The sequence below is a fragment of the Carassius auratus genome, chromosome 13, assembly GCF_003368295.1.
Source record: "Carassius auratus strain Wakin chromosome 13, ASM336829v1, whole genome shotgun sequence".
NCBI lineage: Eukaryota > Metazoa > Chordata > Actinopteri > Cypriniformes > Cyprinidae > Carassius > Carassius auratus.
Genome location: NC_039255.1, coordinates 16,778,515 through 16,802,046, shown reverse-complemented (window position 1 = coordinate 16,802,046; position 23,532 = coordinate 16,778,515). Strand labels below are relative to the sequence as shown.

Below are 23,532 nucleotides of genomic sequence, written 5' to 3'. Positions count from 1 at the left end.
GATATTTTGCTACTTCTGTTTCATCACAACATTATGTTTTTGTTAATCTGACTTGTGTGTTCCGATCTAAGTCTGAAGAGTGTGTTATTATTCTCTACAGGTTAAATGATTGTGGTGTCACAGATCAAGGATGTGATGTTCTGGCTTCAGCTCTGACATCAAACCCTTCACACCTGAGAAAACTGAATCTGACTGGCAATAAACTAGAAGAATCTGGTGTGATGTGCGTCTCTTTAGGACTAAAGAATCCTCACTGTAAATTGGAGATACTCAGGTGAGAAGATACTCAGATAAGTTCTTTTAAAGATTTAAGGATGTAATGTAGAAGAGAAAGTGGTTGGGATCAGGAATCACCAGGGGTCTCATTTCTAATCATTGCGTACACAAAAAAATGGCCATAGAAATATGTGTACGCAATTTTCTACATATCAGGATTTATAAAAAATAAACCATACACACATTCTAGACCATGCATTAATATTTATCTGAGAACTATTTTGAACAATCTTGTTTTTATGGATATTTTTATATATTTATTGTAAAACAAAAGGATACTGGATGATTTTTATTAATAAAAAATTTGTATGGGACAAACAGCATTTATAGTCCATATTTCCTCAATGTCTTTTTGCACAGGTTTCTGGCGTTTGCATGGTTTTATAAAGTGAAAATAATAACAAAAATAAAACAAGCAATTTTAAAACTTTTAAAATGATTAAAACATTTACTTAAAATGAATTTAAAAACAGAAAATGATTTTACATGATAAAAGTGAAATATAGTGCAATCAGTTCGGACATTGCACAGTGCTCATAAATGCACAGCTAATCAGATGAGTATTAAGTCTAGATTTAATGGTGACTAGTGTTTTAGCACATCTGATCTCTTCTGGAAGCTGATTCCAGCTGCAGGCAGCATAGTAACTTAAGGCAGACTCCCCTTGTTTTGTGTGAACTCTATTTCTGGTGAACTGGTATTTCTAACTGACTCGATCCTAGTGATCTGAGTGCTCTGTTAGGTTTATATTCAGTGAACATATCTGCAATATATTTCCGTCCTAGGTCATTTAGTGACTTATATACGAGTAAAAGTACTTTAAAATCAATCCTAAATGTAACTGGAAGCCAGTGTAAGGACCTGAGGACTGGTGTGATATGCTCAGATTTTCTGGTTCTAGTCAGAATCCTGGCAGCAGTGTTCTCGATGAGCTGCAGCTGTCTAATGGTCTTCTTGTGAAGGCCGGTGAGGAGCCCATTACAATAGTCCACCCTGCTGGTGATACAGGCATGAACAAGTTTCTCCAAGTCTTGACTGGAAACAAAACATCTTATTGATAGGCAAATTGGTTCTTTCTCATTATTTGACTTCGTGGAAGCATATACAGTACAGGCTAAACAAGAGCGGTGCAAGAATTGAGCATTGTGGGACTCCACATGTCATGGACGTCCACTGAGACTTGTGCTCTCCTAGACCCACATCATAGCTTCTCCCTTCTAAGTATGACCTGAACCATTTGAGTACCATCCCAGAAAGCCCGACCCAGTTTTCCAGTCTCTCTAGTAGTATGTTGTGATCGACAGTGTCAAACGCAGCACTGAGATCTAGCAATACCAGCACCGATATTCTGCCAGAGTCACAATTTAAGCGAATAGCATTTGTTATCTTAATGAGTGCTGTCTCTGTGCTGTGATGCGGTCGAAAACCAGAATGAAAATTGTCCAGGTATCCATTTGAGTTTTAAGTATTTTTTCAGCTGATTAAAAACTACCTTTTCTATAATTTTGCCTATAAAAGGAAGATTAGATATTGGTATAAAATTGCTCAAAATGGTGTTATGAAGATTGCTGTTTTTCAGGAGGGGTTTTAAGAACTGCAATTTTTAGGGAGTTTGGAAATGTCCCAGAAAGAAGTGAGGCATTCACCACTTCCAAAGATCTGCTTCTAAGCAGTTAAGCACACTTAACTGGGAAAAAAAGATGTGGGAAGTGTGTCAAGACAGCAGGTTGACGATTTTAGTTACTGCACTATGTCTTCCAGAATTTTGCTATTAATTGTTTCAAAAATAGACAGAGTATCTTTTTGATATTGTGGCCGAATTTGTCTGACCTCTGCATTATTTGAGGATGTGCTAATCGCCTTCCTGATATTGATGATCTTCTCAGAAAAGAAGGACGCAAACTCATTGCATTTGCTTTCTGATAGCATTTCACTGGGAATCTGACTTAGAGGGTTTGTCAGTCTCACAACAGTGGCAAAAAGAGTACGAGAGGGATAGAGGGTTTGGGCCCTGGCTTTGTGGCAGCGGTCAGAGAGCTCTCATAGGAACAGGGCCCACAGGCTTTGGTGGTTCGGGGGCCCGCCGTTTTTTGTTGATATCTGAGGGCTAGCAGCGAATGAGTGAGAGAGTTTAGTCCCAGCATACACCAATTCCTCCATTTTCTGTGTGAAGCACAGAAATGGAGATGCTTCAGAGAGGGATTATGTGTATAAGGCTGTGTCTCAGGTGTTTCCGGTGGCTGTGATATGTTGTCCTGGCTACCCTGGCTGTTTTCCAGAAAGTCGTCCTTGTGTGGTGAATCTTGTAGCTGTTTTGATATATCACAGTCTGTCTGTGAGGAGCTCTGTGGACAGGGCTCAGCTGGGATAGTGTCCGTCCACAGTGCTTGTTTTGGCTGCATGGTGTTATCAGTGTCCTTGTGGGATAAATCAACCACATGATGACTCTGACCTGGTGTGTGTTTTGATGCTGAATGGATTGACACACTCTGCTGAAGGATGACGGAGGGAGACGTAGATATTTTCCTTAAGCATTCTAGCACCAAGTTTGGTTGGGTGGAGGCCATCCGCTTTAAACTGTTGTCTATGCCCCCAGAAAAGATTGAATTTGTAGAAGAAATTCACTCCTTTTATACTGCAAGATCTTTGTAGTTATGTATTCAGCCCAAGCATCGGTGAAAACATATATTTTTTCGCCTTACTGGGAGTGGTCCACTGATGAACGACTGAACTTTGAGTCTTCGAAGTGTTTCAGAGAGTTCACTTAAGTCCTTAGTTCTGAGTTCTGACTGCACTTTCCGAATATCATTCTTTCCCACATGGATAATGATTCGATTTGCAGTGTTGTGCTTCATCAGAATGTTCTGATGTTCCTTGTTCACATCAGAGACCGTTGCTTGAGGAAGGCAGCATGTTGTTGTAGTCCTGCTACTAATGATTCTGATAACAGAGTCACCCACTAGCAGAGTCCTGGGCTCGGCTGGGCTCTGAGCTGAATGCCGCTGTTTGCTCGAACTTGAGCGCCTGTTAGTAGAGGTGTTAGCTGCTGGCTTATCCAATCCATGTTTAATCACATATGGGGGTTCCTCACCCGCATTCATAAATGCTTGAAATCTGTTCTCAAGATGTATAGGGGATGGTTGAATACCAGTATTTACAAGCCTTGTCATAGTCGAATGTGGGGTAGAGGAAGCTATGGCAGCAATACGAGAAACTTGTGACAATCTGATATCTTGTGTTCCTTTGGGTCTCGCTCCGTTTGTGCCATCGATTAATGTGGCGATCAGTTTCGGCTTGTTCCTCTACACTTGGTATAAACTGTTGAGATTCAGAAGATTCATTGGACTCACCGGTTGTATGCTGAGGGGGTCCTTGACTACGGTCTGTTGAGTGTTCCGTCTGTTTTGGAAGTCCAGAAAGTAACTTTGTTTCAAGAATCACAATCCTTTGTAGAAGTTTGCAGCAGTTCATGCAACAACGCGATCCAACAGGAGGCATTTTCTCTCTCCTCTGTTTTAATGTAGGCAGTTGTTATCCTGTCTCAGGAATGTAACCTATTAGCAGTGGGAGGCAAAGTCCTCTTTTTAGGATGAAATCTACAGAGAGATTATAAATTAGGCACCAGGTGCTGCTAGGGATACAAACTTAGGTGTCTGTGTGCATGAATGCTGCCCCCAAAGATGAAAATTTTTTAGTGCAAGAGAAGCAGAATATGTTGGATAATAAACAAAATATGTTATAAAAGATGACAAGTTAGTGCTGCAAACTCATCTTTCTTAGAAACTCACTGTTCCAAATCCAAAATACATTGTTAAAATGTTTGCAGATCAGATTTTTTTTAAGTGATGGGGGAAGATGGAAGGTGACCAAATTTGACAAAAGTTTAACAAAAACAAATGCAATCACAGAATATCACACCGTGATGTTTACAGTATATATTGATATTATTATTTTTGGAATGATCTGAGCTGAGAGAGTGAAGAGTTTCATTGTTCTCTACAGGTTGAGTAAGTGTGGTGTCACAGATGAAGGTTGTGCTGCACTGACATCAGCTCTGAGATCAAACCCCTCACACCTGAGAGAACTGGATGTGTCTGGGAATCGACTAGGAGATTCTGGTGTGGTGTGTCTCTCTTCTGTCCTCGAGAATCCTCACTGTAAACTGGAGATACTCAGGTGAGAATCACATGGTCTGGTTCTCAGATAAATTCTCTCTCTGTTTTTAAGATTTATAAAAGCAGTGTAGGAGAAACAGAGGGGTTGCAATCAGAAATCACCACAAGCTGCCTGAAATAGTTTAAGTAGTTGAATTCAAACACAGCATGAACCTCTCTTTCTTTTTAGAAATAGATGTTCCATTCGCACTTCTTTATATAATAGCAGTGACTGGGGAAAACCTTCAAGCTTGAATGTATTGCACATATAGGGCTGTACTGGGACACATTTGGCTCAAACGTTCGTATGTCTGAATAAAGCCTTTAAATTGAAAAAATTAAATAAAATAAAATGTTTTTTATTTATATATAATATATATATATATATATATAATATATATATATATCCTAAAGGATTATTAGGAACATCTGTTCAACTTCTCATTAATGCAATTATCTAATCAACCAGTCTCATGGCAGTTGCTTCAATACATTAGGGGTGTGGTCCTGGTCAAGACAATCTCCTGAACTCCAAACTGAATGTCAGAATGGGAAAGAAAAGTCATTTAAGCAATTTTGAGTGTGGCATGGTTGTTGGTGCCAGACGGACTGGTCTGAGTATTTCACAATTGGCTCAGTTACTGGGATTTTCACGCACAAGCATTTCTAGTGTTTACAAAGAATGGTGTGAAAAGGGAAAAACATCCAGTATGTGTTGGTCCTGTGGGTGAAAATGCCTTGTTGATGCTAGAGGTCAAAGGAGAATGGGCCGACTGATTCAAGCTGATAGAAGAGAAACTTTGACTGATATACCCACTCGTTACATCCGAGGTATGGAGCAAAGCATTTGTGAAGCCACAACACGCACAACCTTGAGGCAGATGGGCTACAACAGCAGAAGACCTCACCGGGTACCACTCATTTCCACTACAAATAGGTAAAATAGGCTACAATTTAAACAAGCTCACCAAAATTGGACAGTTGAAGACTGGAAAAATGTTACCTGGTCTGATGAGTCTCGATTTCTGTTGAGACATTCAGATGGTATAGTCAGAATTTGGCGTAAACAGAGAACATGGATCCATCATGCCTTGTTACCACTGTGCAGGCTGGTGGTGGTGGTGTAATTGTGTGGGGGATTTTTTCTTGACACACTAAAGGCCCCTTAGTTCCAATTGGGCATCATTTAAATGCCACTGCCTACCTGAGCATTGTTTCTGACCATGTCCATCCCTTTATGACCGCCATGTACCCATCCTCTGATGGTTACTTCCAGCAGGATAATGCACCATGTCACAAAGCTTGAATCATTTCAAATTGGTTTCTTGAACATGACAATGAGTTCACTGTACTAAAATGGCCCCCACAGTCACCAGATCTCAACCAAATAGAGCATCTTTGGGATGTGGTGGAACGGGAGCTTCATGCCCTGGATGTGCATCCCACAAATCTCCATCAACTGCAAGATGCTATCCTATCAATTATAGATTACTTGGGCAAACATTTCTAAAGAATGCTTTCAGCACCTTGTTGAATCAATGCCATGTAGAATTAAGGCAGTTCTGAAGGCGAAAGCGGGTCAAACACAGTATTAGTATGGTGTTCCTAATAATCCTTAAGGTGAGTATGTGTGTATATATATATATATATATATATATATATATATATATATATATATATATATATATATTAGGGCTGTCAAAAATAGCGCGTTAACGGCGTTAATTAGTTGGTTGTCGTTAATTACATCAAATTTTTTAACGCATTTCACGCATGCGCAGTGTGACAAATTATTCAGGTTAGGAAAGTCTCGTCGATCTCTGAATTCTCAAGATAGTATAAAACAGCGGCGAGCGCCGTGACGAAAACACCGAAGAAGCTTAAGGTTTTACCCCATTTACTCTCAAATACATTCATGCCAAGCTCGATAAACAGAGACGACTTTGGTAGTTGATACGCTGGAGCTTCTTCTTCCTGTTATAGCAGTGATCCTCAAATCTGGCTCGCGAGTTTCATGCAGAGTTTAGCGCAGACTCCAATTAAACACACCTGCCTGTGATTTACTAATGATCCTAAAGACACTGATTAGCAAACTCGTGCGTGTTTGATTAGGGTTAGAGCTAAACTTCACAGGAAAGTGGATCTCGCGAGCCAGATTTGAGGATCACTGTGTTATAGCGTCCTGTGTTTCACACTGCGCATGCGCAGAACGCCTACATGCAATGCAGCGAAAATTACAGCTGTTTGGAAAAGCATATGCATTTTTACTTGGTTTTACTGGCACTTGAAGCCTTCAGAACGTGAAAATATCGATCCTAAAGTATTGTGGCAGAGCAAATGAACACCTCCCAAAAACAAGAGTGCCCAGAGTGCTGCTTATGTGATTGTGGCGCATGTTTGTGTTTCTGAGTGCATTCTTTCGAGTTTCTCTATGCATAATTTCATAGATATGTGGCTATATTTAACCACTGGTTCACCTAAAACTCTTACATTATCTGTAGTTAAATGGCATGGTTTGATATAGTGCTCAGGTAAATTTGATCTAAGTAAATGTTAAACTTTTGAAATTCAGAAAAAAAGAACCACATATTGATGAATCAATACATGAAAATTATGTATCTGTGTCCTGTTATTTATCTTTTGGTATGCATTTCAGAAAAAAAATGGTTAGGATTCAGGTGTAGTTGCAAATAGTGATTAATCATGATTAATCCACTGAAAATTCTGATTAATTTGATTTAAAATTTTAATCATTTGACAGCCCTAATATATATATATATATATATATATATATAAATACATACACACACACACACATACACACACAAGTTGAAGACTGAAATTAATGACAAAAGATATTATCTAATCTTGAATGTTTTGTTATCAATGTTGTGCAAGTTACTTCCAAACTGTAATACATTATAGATTACTTGTTACTGTCATTTAAAAGTGGTTCCTTACCTCACAATATTAATCTCTCAGAATTGTAATGTGCTACGTGGCTCCTGTATTACTTTTGAGTGACTTTCACTAAAATATAACAGAAGTAGAACTTAACATTCTAAAATGTCAAAATGTACTGCAGAGCATTGCACATCCAGTCAAGTGCGATATGGAGCATAATGACTGTGGGCTTTTCAGGCTACTAACAATATAGATTATAATTGGCAAAGTGAAGGCTCAAGACAATGCAAGGCTGAGATCAAGGTATCAAGAGCCACCACACACAGAAGTGTCAAGGAATTTGCTGAACCACAGACAACATCATCAGCGTCTTACCTGTGCTAAGTAGAAGAAGAACTGGACCTTTGCCCACTGGTCCAAAGTCCTGTTTTCAGATGGGAGCAGGTTTTGTATTTCATTTGGAAACCAAGGTCCTAGAGTCTGGAGGAAGGGTGGAGAAGCTCATAGCCCAAGTTGCTTGATGTTCAGTGTTAAGTTTCCACAGTCTGTGATGATTTGGGGTGCCATTTCATCTGCTGGTGTTGGTCCACCCGTTTACGAATAAATATTGGAGCACTTCATGCTTCCTTCTGCTGACCAGCTTTTTGAAGATGCGGATTTCATTTTACAGCAGGATTTGGCACCTGCCCACACTGCCAAAAGTTGGTTAAATGACCATGGTGTTGGTGTGCTTGACTGGCCAGGAAACTGACCAGACCAGAACCCCAGAGAGAATCTATGGGCAAATGAGCTGAAGGCCATTGTCAAAGAAACCTGGGCTTCCATACCACCTCAGCAGTGCCACAAACTGATCACCTCCATGCCACATGGAATTGAAGCAGTAATTACAGCAAAATGAGCCCCTACCAAGTATTGAGTACATGTAAAGTAAATAAACATAGTTTCCAGAAGGCCAACAGTTCACTTAAATATATTCTTATTGGTCTTTTGAAGTATTCTAATTTGTTGAATTGGTGGGTTTTTGTTAAATGTGAGCCAAAACCATCACAATTACAGTAAAATAACCGAAGACCTAAACTACTTCAGTCTGTGTGCATTGAATTTATTTAATACACAAGTTCCACAATAGAGTCTAATTACTGAAATAAATTAAATTTTCCTCGACATTTTAATTTATTGAGAAGCACCTTTAAGTTAATTTTACTCAGAGTATGTTCCTGGTTTAGACTCAAGACATTCATTGTTTAAGACGTATCAGATATGTATTTTGATTTAGAATTTAGACATTTTAGAAAATGCCGATCCATGTGTGAGATGATGATATAAAATATTATATATATATATATATATATATATATATATATATATATATATATTCAGCTGCGTTACCTCCCTCGGGAGTGCCAGCGTTGCCCAAGTCCGATCCCGAGCTGACAGCTGTGCTTTCCTGGGCAGTTGAGGGCATCAGGCTTGACTGGAATCCTCCACCCAGCCCCGAGTGCTCAAGGCTGGATGATTGGTTCCTGGGGGCTGCTCATGCTGATCGCCAGCAACTTTTTCTTCTGTCCTGCACGCCATGGCCACCCTTCAGGTCTACGAGGCCATGCTGCTCAAGAGCTGCACGCGGGCAGTGCTGACCCAGGGGTTTTGCAGGTGGCATGCACTGCTACCGACCTCGCTCTCCGGGTGACGAAGGTTTCTGTGTGCACCTTGGGTCAGGTGATGTCCACTTTGGTGGTCCAGAAGCGTCAACTATGGCTGAATCTGGCAGACATGAGGGAGTCTGATCGGACTCAACTCCCCAGTCTCCCAGGTTGGCCTCTGCTGCCCAGAAGCGAGAAAAGAGATCCTTTGCACAGGGGAGTTTGTTTTTTTTCCCAGTTGACCTGAAGACCCAGCCGGTTACGGTGTCTGAGCACCAGTTCCCTGTGCTCGCACAACTGCGCTCGAGAGTTAGCTAGACACTAGCATCCCCTGAAAGAACTTCAGAGGGAAACAGGATTTGTTCCTGGCGGAAGCTGCAAGCTGCTGTATTACCAGACCATGCTCTGATGATATGACTGTCCTCATATGGACTAAATCGAAGACTGCAACCAGGGATGTGATACTTTGGCTGGGGAGCAGTGAGTTCTTGGCAAAATTTACCCTGAGTCCTAGGCACTCTAAGTGGCTCAGGAGCACGGCTCTGGTGACAAGGAAATAATGGCTGTAGAACCCCGAACACTGATGAGTGTGGAAGAGGGAAAACGCTCTTGACAATGTGAAATATTTATTGTGTTCGCCATTATAATGGTGCTTTGCGGGGGTGAACAACAATGGGCTCAGGTCGCAGAGCAGGCAGACGAGAGAACATTGGGGTGGTCCGACCGTGGCGGGACTTTGCTCCTTCCTCTTCCTTCCCCAATGGTCAAGAAGATTTTGAGGACGTCAGGTCCAGCACAATCCTTGGCCGGGGCCCTGATGTCTCAGCAGTTTAGCGCTCTTAGCGGGGCGAGCTTGCTGATGCTACTCCTTAGGGGGTGCCGCCTGGTAGGTAGAAGGGGCAGGCTTCTGAGCCCATGCTGGGTCAGTGCAGTCCTGGGGAGATTCGAGGCAGAGCTGGAGCATTTAGGCAGGAAGTGTCGCATGGACTGGGATGACTTCTGAGCTGCAGTGAAACACTCAGTGAATCCCTCTACAGCTGGCACGAAGAGACTAGACTCATTCAGGGAATGGAGAAGCTTTGCCTGGATCACTTGAAGAACGGCCATGGTGTGCAGTGCTGAAGCAGCTTGGCCCACAAAAATATAGGCTCTGCCAGCCATGGCGGAGGTAGTCCTCAGCTAGTCTCATCCAGTGGTGAATGGAGAAGCTTTGCCTGGAACACTGGAAGAATGGCCATGGTGTGCAGTGCTGAAGCAGCTTGGCCTGCAGAAATATAGGCTCTGTCAGCCATGGCGGAGGTTGTCCTGCAGGGCTTAGAAGGAAGAGCACACTTGCTTTTCCACCCCACAGACATGGGGAGGCAGAGGTGGGCAGCCACGTCCTCGTCGAGTGGCAGCATTTGCTCAAAGCCCTTCTCCTGAAAGCCATCACACTGAAGTGAGAGCTGCAGAGGAGGTAGTGTGTATCACAAATGTACAGTCGTGAGTTTCTGCTGGATGTCAGCAGAACCACATTTTTAGAGTTAAACTCCATGCACACAGGACTGCTGTGGGATCTCGGTCTTCTCCGGAAGCCTTCACCATCACCGACCCCCACTATTGCATCTCACCCACAGCGTAGGTGCCACAAGCCATGTGAGTGGAAGCAGAAGAGGGTTAAGCACAGAGATATCCAGGCTAGGCTAATGGCTAACCCACACAAGCCATCCATCCCAAGCATCGTACTGGCTAACGTTCGTTCTTTGGACAATAAACCGGACTACATCTGATTACTATGCTCAACTTAGAGGACTGTAAGAGACTGTTGTGTTTTTGTGTTCATGGAAACATGGCTTAGCAACAACGTTCCAGGCGGCACTATTCAGCTTGACCAGCTGATGTGCTATTGAGCAGACAGAGCTCTCTTCGTGGAAGGAAAAACCTGGGTTGGCGGGCTTTGTGTTTACATCAATGATGCGTTATGCCGCGATGCTGTTGTGATCTGCAAATACTGCTCACCCCTGGTGGAGTTTATGATTATTAAGTGTCGGCCGTTCTATCTACCAAGGGAATATACTGCCATACTGCTCGTTTCTGTTTACAGTCCTCCGAACAACAACAACAGCAACAGGAATGATGGACTAAATAAACTGTACCAGCACATCAGTGAGCAGCAGAAAGCACACCCTGATGCTTTTCTCACCATAGCTGGGGATTTCAAACATGCAGACTTAAAGTCTTAAAGAGTGTGTTTCCAAAAATACACCAACACATTAACCTTTAAGAGGTAATAACATTTGAGACGTTGTTTACACCACACAGAGAGGAGCCTACAAAGCCCTCCCCTTCCCCCACATCGGTGCCTCAGACCACATCACTGTCATGCTAATGCCTGCATATGGACCGCTCATTAAAGTCGCCAAACCAGTTCAAAAACAGATTCATTGTGGCCGGAAGGGTCGTCGGAGGCTCTTCAGGACTGTTTTGACTCAACTGACTGGAACATGTTTAAGCAGGCTGCTACATACAAAAACACCACAGACCTCCAAGAGTACTTGGAGACTGTCACTGCATACATCAACAAGTGTATTGATGATGTAACATGTACAGACTCCTGAAAATGCAGAACGCTGCTTTCCGAGCTGGAGAGGACAGCCAGGGCCAACCTGTCCCATGGCATCAGAGAGGCTAAGAGTCAACACTCCAGGAGGATAGCCCATCAATTCATCCACTGCACAGAAGACTCCACCTCCTCCCAGCGACCAGGTGATGAAACTGACCCCAGACAGCATGAGAAGATCCTTCAGCAGGATCAATGCATGCAATGTTCCAGGTCCTGACAACATCCCTGGGCGTGTACTGAGAGACTGTGCAACAGAACTCACTGATGTCTTCACACACATTTTCAACATCTCACTTAGTCAGGCTGTTGTTCCCACATGTTTCAAAGCTACCATCATCATTCCAGTCCCTAAGACGCCATCTCCATACTGCTTCAATGACTACCGTCCTGTTGTACTTACTCCTATCCTCTTGAAGTGCTTGAACGGCTAGTCATGCACCACATCAAGTCTGCCCCCCCCCCTCCCTAGACCGTTTCCAGTTTGCATATCGGTCCAGCCACTCGATCGATGATGCCATCGCAACTGCCCTCCACTCAGCACTCACACATATAGACAAAAAGGACTCATACGTCAGAATGCTATTTATATGCTTCAGTTCAGCATTCACACAATCATAGCTCAACAGCTCATTTACAAACTGGTCCAGCTTGGACTCAACACTTTGCAGTACAACTGGCTGTTGGACTTTCTGACTGGAAGACCTCAGGCAGTAAGGGTAGGCAACAACACATCCAGCACCATCACAAAGTTCCTGGGTGTGCACATCACAGAAGACCTCTCCTGGACTGACAACACCGCAGCACTGGCCAAGAAAGCACAGCAGCATCTCTACTTCGAAAACCGAGAAGAGCCAGAGCCCCGCCCCCCATCATGTGCACCTGAGCTGCATCTGAATGGCACCTACAACGCGTCCTGCCGGAAGACTCTGCAACGCTTCCCTCTTCTGCCCCAGAACTATGAACCCCCCACCCCCAGATCCCACATCCCCAGGTCCTTCCACCCCCTCCTCCCACTAACATACGTTGGCATGCCACAGTCACTTTTTGCAGCATTGGTCTGCTCACTACCTCATTCAGCATGGAACTGATGTAATTCTACGACCTCATCAGTCAGTTTAAATAAAATAACTGCTCTTGAGCCCTTTTTCACTTTAATCAGACTGAATAGGCTTTTTTTGCACTAAATATCTTTTTATCTTTACTGTTTGTTCACTTCACTGGTTTGAACTGTATCTGCCACATGCCCTGCACTGTTTTATTTAACTTTATTTTTATTTTTATAATATGTCTTTTTTACATGCCCTTATTGTATAGTCGTATCTTATACTTTATATTAGATTTTTAGGATCTACTGTTAGTGTTATCTGTATGCACCGAGGGTCTTAGAGAAACACAATTTCAAATCTGTGTATGTATGTACTGTACATGTGGAAGAAGGGACAATAAAGCAGACTTGACTTGACAACAATAAAATCCTGCTTAGGGCACCCATTTGGCCAGCAGCACCCTTGTGTGGCACACATGTGATGCTCATTATCACTCGCATCATTGGCCTCAATTTCCCACAGGTCTTAGCTCCGTTCCACTTGTTACACTCACATTCATCTGACCCCACGATTGAGTGCAACACCCACATGTCAAAATATAATCAACGACAGATGTATAAAACCAAGTTACCAGTCAACATTTTTTTCTTTTTTTCACTCAGATGTACATGACAATAAGAAAAAAAAGATCTAATACTTCCATTTCATTGTGACTTGTTTTTGTTTATCTGATCCATGTCACTCTCTGATCTGGGAGAGTGAAGAGTTTCATTGTTCTCCACAGGTTGAGTAATTGTGGTGTCACAGATAAAGGTTGTATTACTCTGGCTTCAGCTCTGACATCAAAACCATCGAACCTGAGAAAAATTAGTCTGACTGGTAATCAACTAGGTGATTCTGGTGTGTTGCATCTCTCTTCTGGACTCAGGAACCCTCACTGTAAACTGGAGATACTCAGGTGAGAATCACATGGTCTGGTACGCAGATACATTTTGAAGATAAAAATATAGATTTTTTAAGGTTTAAGGAAGTAATGAAGAAAAAAAAGAGGGGTCAAGATCAGAAAGCACCGGGGGCTGCCGGAATACAAACACATATATACATATAAACACTAATCAGGTATAACATTATGAAGAGAATAAGAGAATAACACTGATTATCTTTTCATAACCGCACCTGTTAGTGGGTGGGATATATTAGAGAGCAAGTGAACATTTGTGACCGTGGACCACATAACCAGGCATAAGAGTTCCTGTAGCTCAACTGGTAGAGCACTTGGCTTGGGGGCACAAGGTTGGGGGTTCGATTCCCCGGGAACACATGATATGTAAAAATTGATAGCCTGAATGCACTATAAGTCGCTTTGGATAAAAGCGTCTGCTAAATGCATTAATTTAATTTAATTTAATAAGAGTACATTTTGTGAAATTGAGATTTATGTTTCATCTAAAAGCTGAACAAATAATCTTTCCATTGATGTATGGTTTAGTAGGATATGACAATGTTTGGCTAAGAACGATTTGAAAAACTGAAAACTTGAGTGGTGCAAAAAAAAAATCTAAATACTGAGAAAATCACCTTAAAAATTTTCCAAATGAAGTTCTTAGCAATGCATATTACTAATCAAAAATTTTTGATATAATTACTCTAGGAAATTTACAAGATATCTTAATGGAACACCATCATTACTTAATATCCTAATGATTCTTGGCATAAAACAAAAAATCAATAATTCTGACCCATACAATTTTTTTGGGATATTGCGAAAAATATACCCAAGTTCCTTAAGACTGGTTTTGTGGCCCAGGGTCACATTTTGTCCTCAAAGTTGATGAGTTAGAAGGAGGAAAAATTTGGCAAGTTTGACAAGGGCCAAATTTCGATGGCTAGACGACTTGGACGCAGCATCTCCAAAACTGCAGCTATTTTGGGGTGTTCCTGGTCTGCAGTGGTCAGTATCTACCCAAAATGGTCCAGGAACAGCAGTGAACCGATATCAGGATCATGGGCAGCCGAGACTCATTGATGCATGTGGGGAGCGAAGGCTGGCCTGTGTGGTCCGATTCAACAGACGAGCTACTATAGCTCAAGAAGTTAGACAAATGAAAATAGAATGTAGGGGTGACCCCGAATAGTCGACTAATCAATGCTTGGATTAGAGGAGCCTGATTTGACCACCAATCTAACAGTCGAATATTAGCAGGGTGTTATTGATTATGCAATTTTGACTATATGGGATAGCTCAAACGTCTGATTTCACATAGAACTACCAGTTTTCTCCCAATAAGTTAATATACAGCCTATTATGATAAAGCTGTAAGAATCTGAAAAAAAAGAAGCTTCAAATTAATATTTTAAAGTGCGTAAATAAATCTAACCACCCCTATAGATTTATGTTTCACTTTCCATAATCCGTGGCCGAAAGAGGATCATTTTGGCGTCAGGGATTTAAAACTTTACCAAGACTCAAACTGACACAGGCAAAGACTGGATTTTTCTAACAGGTAAGGTACAAGTGATTTCAAAACATTTCAGCCGGTGTATATATATCGTGAATATAGTCAATATAGTCAAAATGGCATAATCAATAACACCATGTTAATATTCAACATTTAGATTGGTTGTCGAATCAGGCTCCTCGAATCAAAGCATCGATTAGTCAACTATTCGGGGTCACCCCTAGTATATATTTTGCTATTATTATGTTACATGCCTAGGAATGATCTGAGCTCAGAGAGTGAGTTTGTCATTGTTCTCTACAGGTTGAGTAATTGTGGTGTCACAGATGAAGGTTGTGCTGCTCTGGCTTCAGCTCTGAGATCAAACCTGAGAGAACTTGATCTATCATGGAATAAACTAGGAGATTCTGGTGTGGGGTTTCTTTGTTCTGGACTCAAGAATCCTCACTGTAAATTGGAGATACTCAGGTGAGAATCACACATGGTCTGGTACTGAGAAATTATCTTTCTCTCTCTTTTGTTCTCTTTTCTCTTTTTTAAGGATGATTTAAGGAAATAATGTAGAAGAGAGAGAGGGGTTAGAAAGCATCAGAAAAACAGCATGAATCATGAGTCTCTATTTCATTTACATTTACATTACATTTAGTCGTTTAGCAGACACTTTTATACAAAGCGACTTACAAATGAGGACAATGGAAGCAATCACAATCAACAAAAGAGCAATGATATACAAGTGCTAGAACAAGTCTCAGTTAGCTTTAACACAGTACACATAGGGCTTTTAAATAATATAATAAATACAAAGAAAACAGATAGAATAGAAAAAGAATAGAGCAAGCTAATGTTAGAGGACTATTTTTGCTTTTCTTAATTGTATAATAAATGAAAAGAAAGATAAAATACAAAAAGATTAGAAAGAATAATTTTTAAGAATAATCATATTCAAGAAATAGAATTAGAATAGTGAGTGCTAAAGTTAGAGGGTCAAATAAAGATGGAATAGATGGGTTTTAAGCTGATTATTGAAGATGTCTAGGCACTCAGCTGCTTGGAGTAAGTTGGGGAGGTCCTTCCACCGGGAGGGAGCATTTAATTTAAAAGTCTGTAAAAGTGACTTTGTGCTTCATTAGGATGGTACCATCAAGCAACGTTCAAGCTTCTAGATTGCACATGAGTCTGAAGTAATAAATTTAGGTAAATGGGTGCAGAGCCAGTGGTAGTTTTGTAGGCAAACATCAATGCTTTGAATTTTATGCAAGAAGCTATTGGTAGCCAGTGCAAATTGATAAACAGAGGTGAGACGTGTATTTTTTTCTTCTCATTAAAATTTAATCTTGCTGCCTTGTTCTGGATTAATTATAAAGGTTTGCTAGAACTGAATGGAAGACCTGCCAAGATGCAAAGAGAGCATTGCAATAGTCCAGCCTGGACAGAACAAGAGCTTGAACAAGGAGTTGTGCAGCATGTTCCGAAAGAAAGGGCCTGATCTTCTTTATGTTGAATAAAGCAAATCTGCAGGAGAGTACAGTTTTAGCAATGTGGCCTGAGAAAGTCAGCTGATCATAAAACATAATTTCAAAGCTTCTGGCTGTTTTTGAAGGAGTTATGGTTGATGTGCCTAAGTGGATGGGCAATTATGATGAAACGATAGGTTTGCTGCGAGCGCCAACCTCTCGCTCTCTCTGGTGAGGCCAGTAAGGAAGTGACTAAAACTGCAATTCATCGACTGGCCGCTTGACGCTGGCTGCAAAAGGGAGTCAGCCCCATAGACTCCCCATGTTAAAATGCCCAACTTTACAGCAGAAAAAAAACATCTTTATAGCCTGGTGCAAAAAATGATTTTGGTCTAAATAACTAATTTTGCACTTCATGACAACTGTGAGGGGGTGAATTTTTCATAATTCATCCATTTAAATTATATTAAGACTTAAAGTTCTGCATAATTAAGGGTGTGGCCACTTGAGTGACAGGTGGATTGCCACTAATGACACTGCTGTCACACTAGGTGGGCGTGGATTCAACAAGTAATTCCCTGCCTTTTTGCCCATTTTTGATTGTCCGGGAGAGTTGCGCGGTGATGCGCTGCCAAGATGGCGATGGCCCGCTCTGCACATTTTAGGCTTCAAAAACACACTTCAGGAGTCTACGGGTGACGTCACGGACAGTACGTCCATGTTTTTATACAGTCTATTGTTTGCTGTAACCACAAGCAGTTCTGTCTTGGCAACCCTCTGGGCAACTAAATGATGTCTATCATTAGCCATTGGCTAATAAATTCTTAGATTTAACTCACCATTGTGTGTGTTTGAGGCTATTTTAAGATTAGCACAGATATATTTTCACTGACTGAGCATTTCAGAGTATCGCTCTCCATCAAGCAATCTGTAGTTTTTCAATTCATCTTAATGGACGCACAGCGCACCTGTATTTGCCAAACTTTAAACTCTCTGTGAAGGCGCATGACTCGCGTAGCTTTGCTGATAGCGTGTTTCTCACACATGCAAAGAGAGAAAGTTTTACTATGCTGAATGGACGTACTACATGTAAACTATATTATATGTAGAATTTTCCTGTCATTATTATATGTTGAATTTTCCTGAGTTTATTTAGAATTATTCACCTTCTTAGAACAAGCAGAAGATATGGTAGTGGGCGGAGTGGGCAGAGCTAATGCGCAAATGGGAATTTCATTGCCTGGGGCTGATTTTACTGTCCCTGTTTTGATTTTAGCAAATCAGATTGACTGAACACAGACAACGTGATTAATATTCATGAACCCAGCAGCTCGTCAATCCGTAGTGCATTGTATATTGTTAGCATGGTAGTAGAATTAGTCGTAGTCATCTTTTAATAATTATGATCTATTACTTTTTTTTACAGAAACCCTAAATGACCAGCAATATTTTAAACATCACTACCAATCTTAGGTTCAGTTAAAATGAAAAATATGCATTCATACATGATTACCAAGTTTTAGTTCTAATCACTAATGTTCTAATTAAATAGTGCTTAATACCATAATATAATGCTTGACTGACTGATTAAGAAGCTAAGATTTAAGAAGTTGTGCCACCTTACAAAGATAAGCTGACTGGAATCATATATATATATACAGTATATGTGTGTGTGTGTGTGTGAAATATAGTATATCAGTCTGGTGAGTAAACTGAAAATGTACTAGCCAATGGCGATTATATTGCCAAGCTGTACATAGTAGCGCTGCAACTAACGATTATTTTTTCTGTCGACTAATCTAACGATTATTTTTTCAATTAGTCGACTAATCTAACAATTATTTTTAACCTTTAATATAGGTTAATATAAACAATTATTTTTATACCTTTATAATATTTCAACCTTTATTAATTTTCAACTTATGTGGTTGAAGTTTTTACAGTATAAAATAATGAGGCAAAGAAAATTATTTTACTATTGTAAGTATGAGTTTATGATAGCGTTTATAATTAAACCACAGTAGCCATACATGTACAGTTGTCTGAGATGTCATGAAATGTTCTTTAGCATCACAAACCATAAAATGTAGTCAGGGTTCTGCTATGGTTTAGCATGGTTTCCAGAGATCTGGAGCTGATTCGGGGTAGCTCGGTGGTTTGTGACTGTTGTCTAGCATCGCGCTGTCTTTTTGTTCACACATCACGTCTTTTGCGCGCTCAAGTTCATCATTTCCTATGTAGGCGCGCGATAAGCGCGTTCATAATGGAAGCGACGTGGTCGCGATGCGCTCGTTTTTTCCAGGCGTGTCCGCACCGCATCGAGTTAAAAACATCTCAATGCCGCAAGCGCAAGAATATCAGACCTGAACCAGGAAGTTGGTCACCAGATCACACGGTAACCAGTTAAACCGTAACACCAGAGAGCACCAAGATGTTTTCCTCTGAGGTGCTGTGGTACACCATATCGGTTTTGTGAAGGGAACAAAGGGCCATTTTATTTGTCCTCTGTTTAAAGTATTCCCATACTTTTGATAACCGTGGTCTCTGTTTTTGTAATAGAGTGCAACTTTCTCCATTCCCAGTATGCCATTACGTGAGATGTAAACAAACAGTGTGACGCGTCGACGCATTTCACGCATGTCTACATATTTTTGTAGTCGATGTAATCGATGACGTCGACGAGTCGTTGCAGCACTAGTGCATAGAGTACTGCTTGGCAAGGTTGAGTCGAAGGTGATGGTCCTTCATCCAGCAAGAAATGTCTGTTACACCAACTGAGATGCTAGCAGCTACTGTCGGATCAACAGGATGGAATGAGAGGTAGAGTTGAGTGTCATCAGCATAGCAGTGGTATGAAAAGCCATGTTTCTGAAAGATAGAACCTAATGATGCCGTGTAGACAGAGAAGAGAAGTAGTCCAAGAACTGAGCCCTGAGGCACCCCAGTAGTTAGATGTTGCGACGTGGACACCTCACCTCTCCGAGATACTTTGAAAGACCTATCAGATAGGTAAAACTCAAACCACTGAAGTGTGGTTCCTGGTTGTTCTGTGTGAGAAAGGCAGAGGACTTGGTTGAACACAGCTTGTTCAAGTGTTTTTGCAATGAAAGGAAAAAAGGAAAATTGGTCTGTATTTCTCTAAAAGAGATGGGTTGAGGGTGGGTTTTGGAGTTATACGAGCCTGTCTGAATGATGAGGGAAAAAAAAAACAGTGTGGAGGGATGTGTAAATGATGTGAGTGAGTGCAGGTACAACTGCAGGAGAAATGGCTTGAAGGAGATGAGATGAAATAGGATAAAGCGGGCAAGTAGTAGGATGATTAGAACAGGTGAGTTTGGAGACTTCTGCCTCAGAGAGTGAAGAGATTGATGTGAATGAGTGTATGTTTGCTGGTAAGATGTGCTTGACGGATTGTGTTGTGGAAAATTGTGTACTGATGTTTTAAATTTTATTAATGAAAAACATGGCAAAGTCATCAGCTATTAGAGCTGATGCAGGAGGGGGAGGAGGAGGACAAAAGAGCGAGAAAAATGTTTTAAAAAGCATGCGAGAGTTAGACAAATTGTTAATTTTGTTATAGTTTAAAGATAAAAATTTGACACCACCTATACCATTATATGAACAAGCAAGCAAGATTTTTTTTTTTCATTCAGCTTTTTGAACAAAACAATAATGCAGAGCCTGTGGCATAGAAGCCATAGACAGTTCCCTAGGGCGCAAAATTACTGGGGGACAGTTTTCTTTCTTTGTTTTTGTTTTTTTGTATTTGTGCGCTCCTATACCCATATATAAAGCAAAATAATATCTGACAGTTAACATAATTTTAGCAAGGATCAATAATCAAACTGATTAAAATAATGTTAAAATAAAATTAAAAAAATTGACATCAACGAAAATTCATAAAATTTGACAAGGTTGGACTAATTTAAAAACTTTCTGCTTCATGACATGATTATAATATATTATCATAAATGCTCTTAAAATATAATTTCAAAAAAAATGATCAGGGGCACAAGGCAGAATGCAGGGCAAATAAGAGGAGCAGAAAAAAATCTCAATATGGGGATAAAATCACAAGTTAACGGCTGTGTATTTGCCCGTGATGTTTATGTAGTATTTTGAAATAGCCTTTTTTGAACATCTTAACCAGCAACACTGACACCATGGAATGTTTTTGCTTGAGTTAACTGCTTATTTAATTTTACTTTATTTTCTTTAAAATAAATTTAAGCTTCTTTAATTTTGTTTTAATATCAGTTACATACTGCATGCTTTAGTTCACCAAAAAGTGTCTAATTGTCTTTTGAAAAATACCATGACTAGGACTATAATCTAGGATTCATAAAATGAAATATTTAAGTATAAGTATATCATTTTCCACTGTACCTATGCACAAAATTGAAATGCAAGGTATGGGTATGCTAATTAGACTAACTAGCTAGCTGGCTAACATGTACAAATAAATTCCAAATAGAGCCTTTATTTTGTTGCCTTTGTTGTCTGTTGGACTATTTTAGGCATTTCATATTGCTCATATTTCCCTTTATTGTAATAAATACTTGTCACTGTAGGCATAGTTGTGGGAGTAGCTCATGTCTGGTCTCTTCAATAGGCTAATTTAACAGGTTCACTCATAAATTACCTACAAGGCACTTCAACATCTCCATTTATCACAATTTATTTACTACTTATTAATATTAATACTTATCAGTATTTATGTAATGTTATAGTATAGTAAAGAAAAATCTGCATTTTCAGATACTTCATTGTACTGGTCACACCATGTGTTCTTAAACTTCAGAAATATATTATCTAATGTTTTTCAGTCTTCATATCTCTTCATATTCAGTTTGAATTCATTTTTTATTCATCAGGTAAGGAACTCAAGTTCATTCATAGGCGTAATTTGCAGGTGGGACAGGTGGGACAGGTGGGACAAGATCAACAAATTATTCTTCATAATCTAATTAGGGTAATAAATAAATTAAAAGGTTGACTCCTTACGCATGAATAACTTGTGCAGTACAATAATGACCTGATTTTCACACTTTGTCACACTTTTCTTAAAACTTATTTTAAAAATGGAGCCCTTCCTTCTGCTAAGTTGGCCTGCCCTCTACTAAAGATTTTTCTAGTCAATTAGTCGCACGTTATATTAAGTTGATTAATATATTATAGTAACCATACTTTAATATATAGGCATTCCATGTATAAAGCAATTGCCTCAAAGCACCGGCAAATTGATATGAACGTGTCGGGGGCGAAGAGTAAGAATCACTTATTATTTAATGATGTTTTATTAACAAGATTCGGAAGAAGCACGTCAGTTACTTAGCCTAATCAACACAGGTGGACCACAATCAAGTAATCAATATCATAGTATAAATATCGCAGACTTATCTCTATCCATTGACGATTTATCAGCATCCCTCCTCCACCCCATCTCCTCACTTCAAGTTCACTTTATAAATAGACGGGGAAGGGGGGGTAGTCTAGGTTCGGGCCATTCCCGAGCTCAGAGCCCTTCCCTGGACAGCACACCAAATACACATACCATACCTCAGCTAATTAAATGTAAGCGTGAACTCGTGAATTAATAAACTAGTGCTTTCTGAGTCAGTGTCGGGTGCAAAGCTGAGGCCGCCGAAAATCGAGTGGGCTAGTTTTCCTTATATTTTTTTTTTTGTACATATAAAAAATAATAACCTGTTTTGGTTATATTTACTATTATAATTGCTACTAAATTTTTTGAGCAATCACACTGTCGTGACCACGGCATTGTACAACAGATGTACAACAGCTGCCATTTGTGTTGCATATGAGAAACATCAAACAACAACTTGTTTCAATTGCGCAGTGCTTCGAGTGTAGAGCTTGGTTTATCCAGGTTTAGCCAGACTTTTTTTTTTTTTAGTCCTAAGTGTTTGCTAAACGTTCTGTAATTTATATTTTGGATAATTCAGATTCACTTTGCTCGGCAGTGCAACATTGAATAGAAATGTCTTTCCAGAAAGGCGATAACACAATTTCAATGAACAACATAGAGCCAAGACAGTTATTTTGGAAATGTATCTAGCATTCTGCACACTTTAATTTAATGAAGGCTTCACATTTATATAGATATAGAAACTGATAAGCCCTATCCACCTTATTTTAAGAGTCATTAACTGACCACATCAATTTGACAATTGTCAGGTACATAAGCCTATGAGTTTATTTTCTTTCTCTTTTTCTTATCTCGTGTGTGCAAGCATGAGAGAAAGAGAGAGAAAGAGCACACGGAACACACACAACACGGACAAGAACCTGTAGAGGACAGCATATTTTAATGCTTCAGTAACTAACAATTTAGTTTCCATACAAAGTAAATATTAGTTTAAGTTATTTGAAACATGTAATTGGATACAATATTAACTGACTAGTTGACTAGTATTTTCAGTGCCAACTAGCAGCAGCAGTGCGATGCATCCCTGTCCATAACAACTGTGTCATTGTACTTTACAGGTTGAGAGATTGTGGCATCACAGATGAAGGTTGTGCTGCTCTGGCTTTAGCTCTGAGATCTAACCCCTCACACCTGAGAGAAATGGATCTGTCTAACAACAAACAAGGAGATTCAGGATGTGAACTGCTCACGGCTCTAATGAATTCTTCACATTATAAACTAAAGAAATTGCTGTAAGTACAAATAATTTCAAATAAATACTAATGTTTTCATTCTAAATTAATAAAGCAGAACATTTATCTAGGTGTACGCCTAATGTACTGTACATTAACATTAGTAGAATTGGTAGTTATTCCAAACAAAGGCATGCAAATTAATATAGACAGGTATTGACTTTCAGCTTGGTTTGTGCTAATTTTAGGATTCCATTAAGAAATCATTAATTTTCATCTTTTTTTTTTTCTTTTTTACAAATGTGATGCACAGAGAAATTTGGCTCATTCATAATTGATCTGTGCTCAATTAGCTAAGACATATTTAAAACTTTTA

The 23,532-nt window shown here is 40.0% G+C and overlaps 1 protein-coding gene across 1 annotated transcript in view; it reads left to right on the top strand.

The window, feature by feature from the left end:
* LOC113113271 (NACHT, LRR and PYD domains-containing protein 12-like) overlaps positions 1–23,220 on the top strand; it is a 48,313-nt gene extending 25,093 nt beyond the window's left edge. The window contains exons 4-8 of the mRNA XM_026279413.1: positions 101–274; positions 4,279–4,452; positions 13,410–13,583; positions 15,388–15,552; positions 23,043–23,220. Of these exons, the coding sequence (XP_026135198.1) occupies positions 101–274; positions 4,279–4,452; positions 13,410–13,583; positions 15,388–15,552; positions 23,043–23,220 (865 nt within the window). The remainder of the gene's footprint in view (positions 1–100; positions 275–4,278; positions 4,453–13,409; positions 13,584–15,387; positions 15,553–23,042) is intronic.
* The last annotated feature ends 312 nt before the right edge of the window (positions 23,221–23,532 follow it).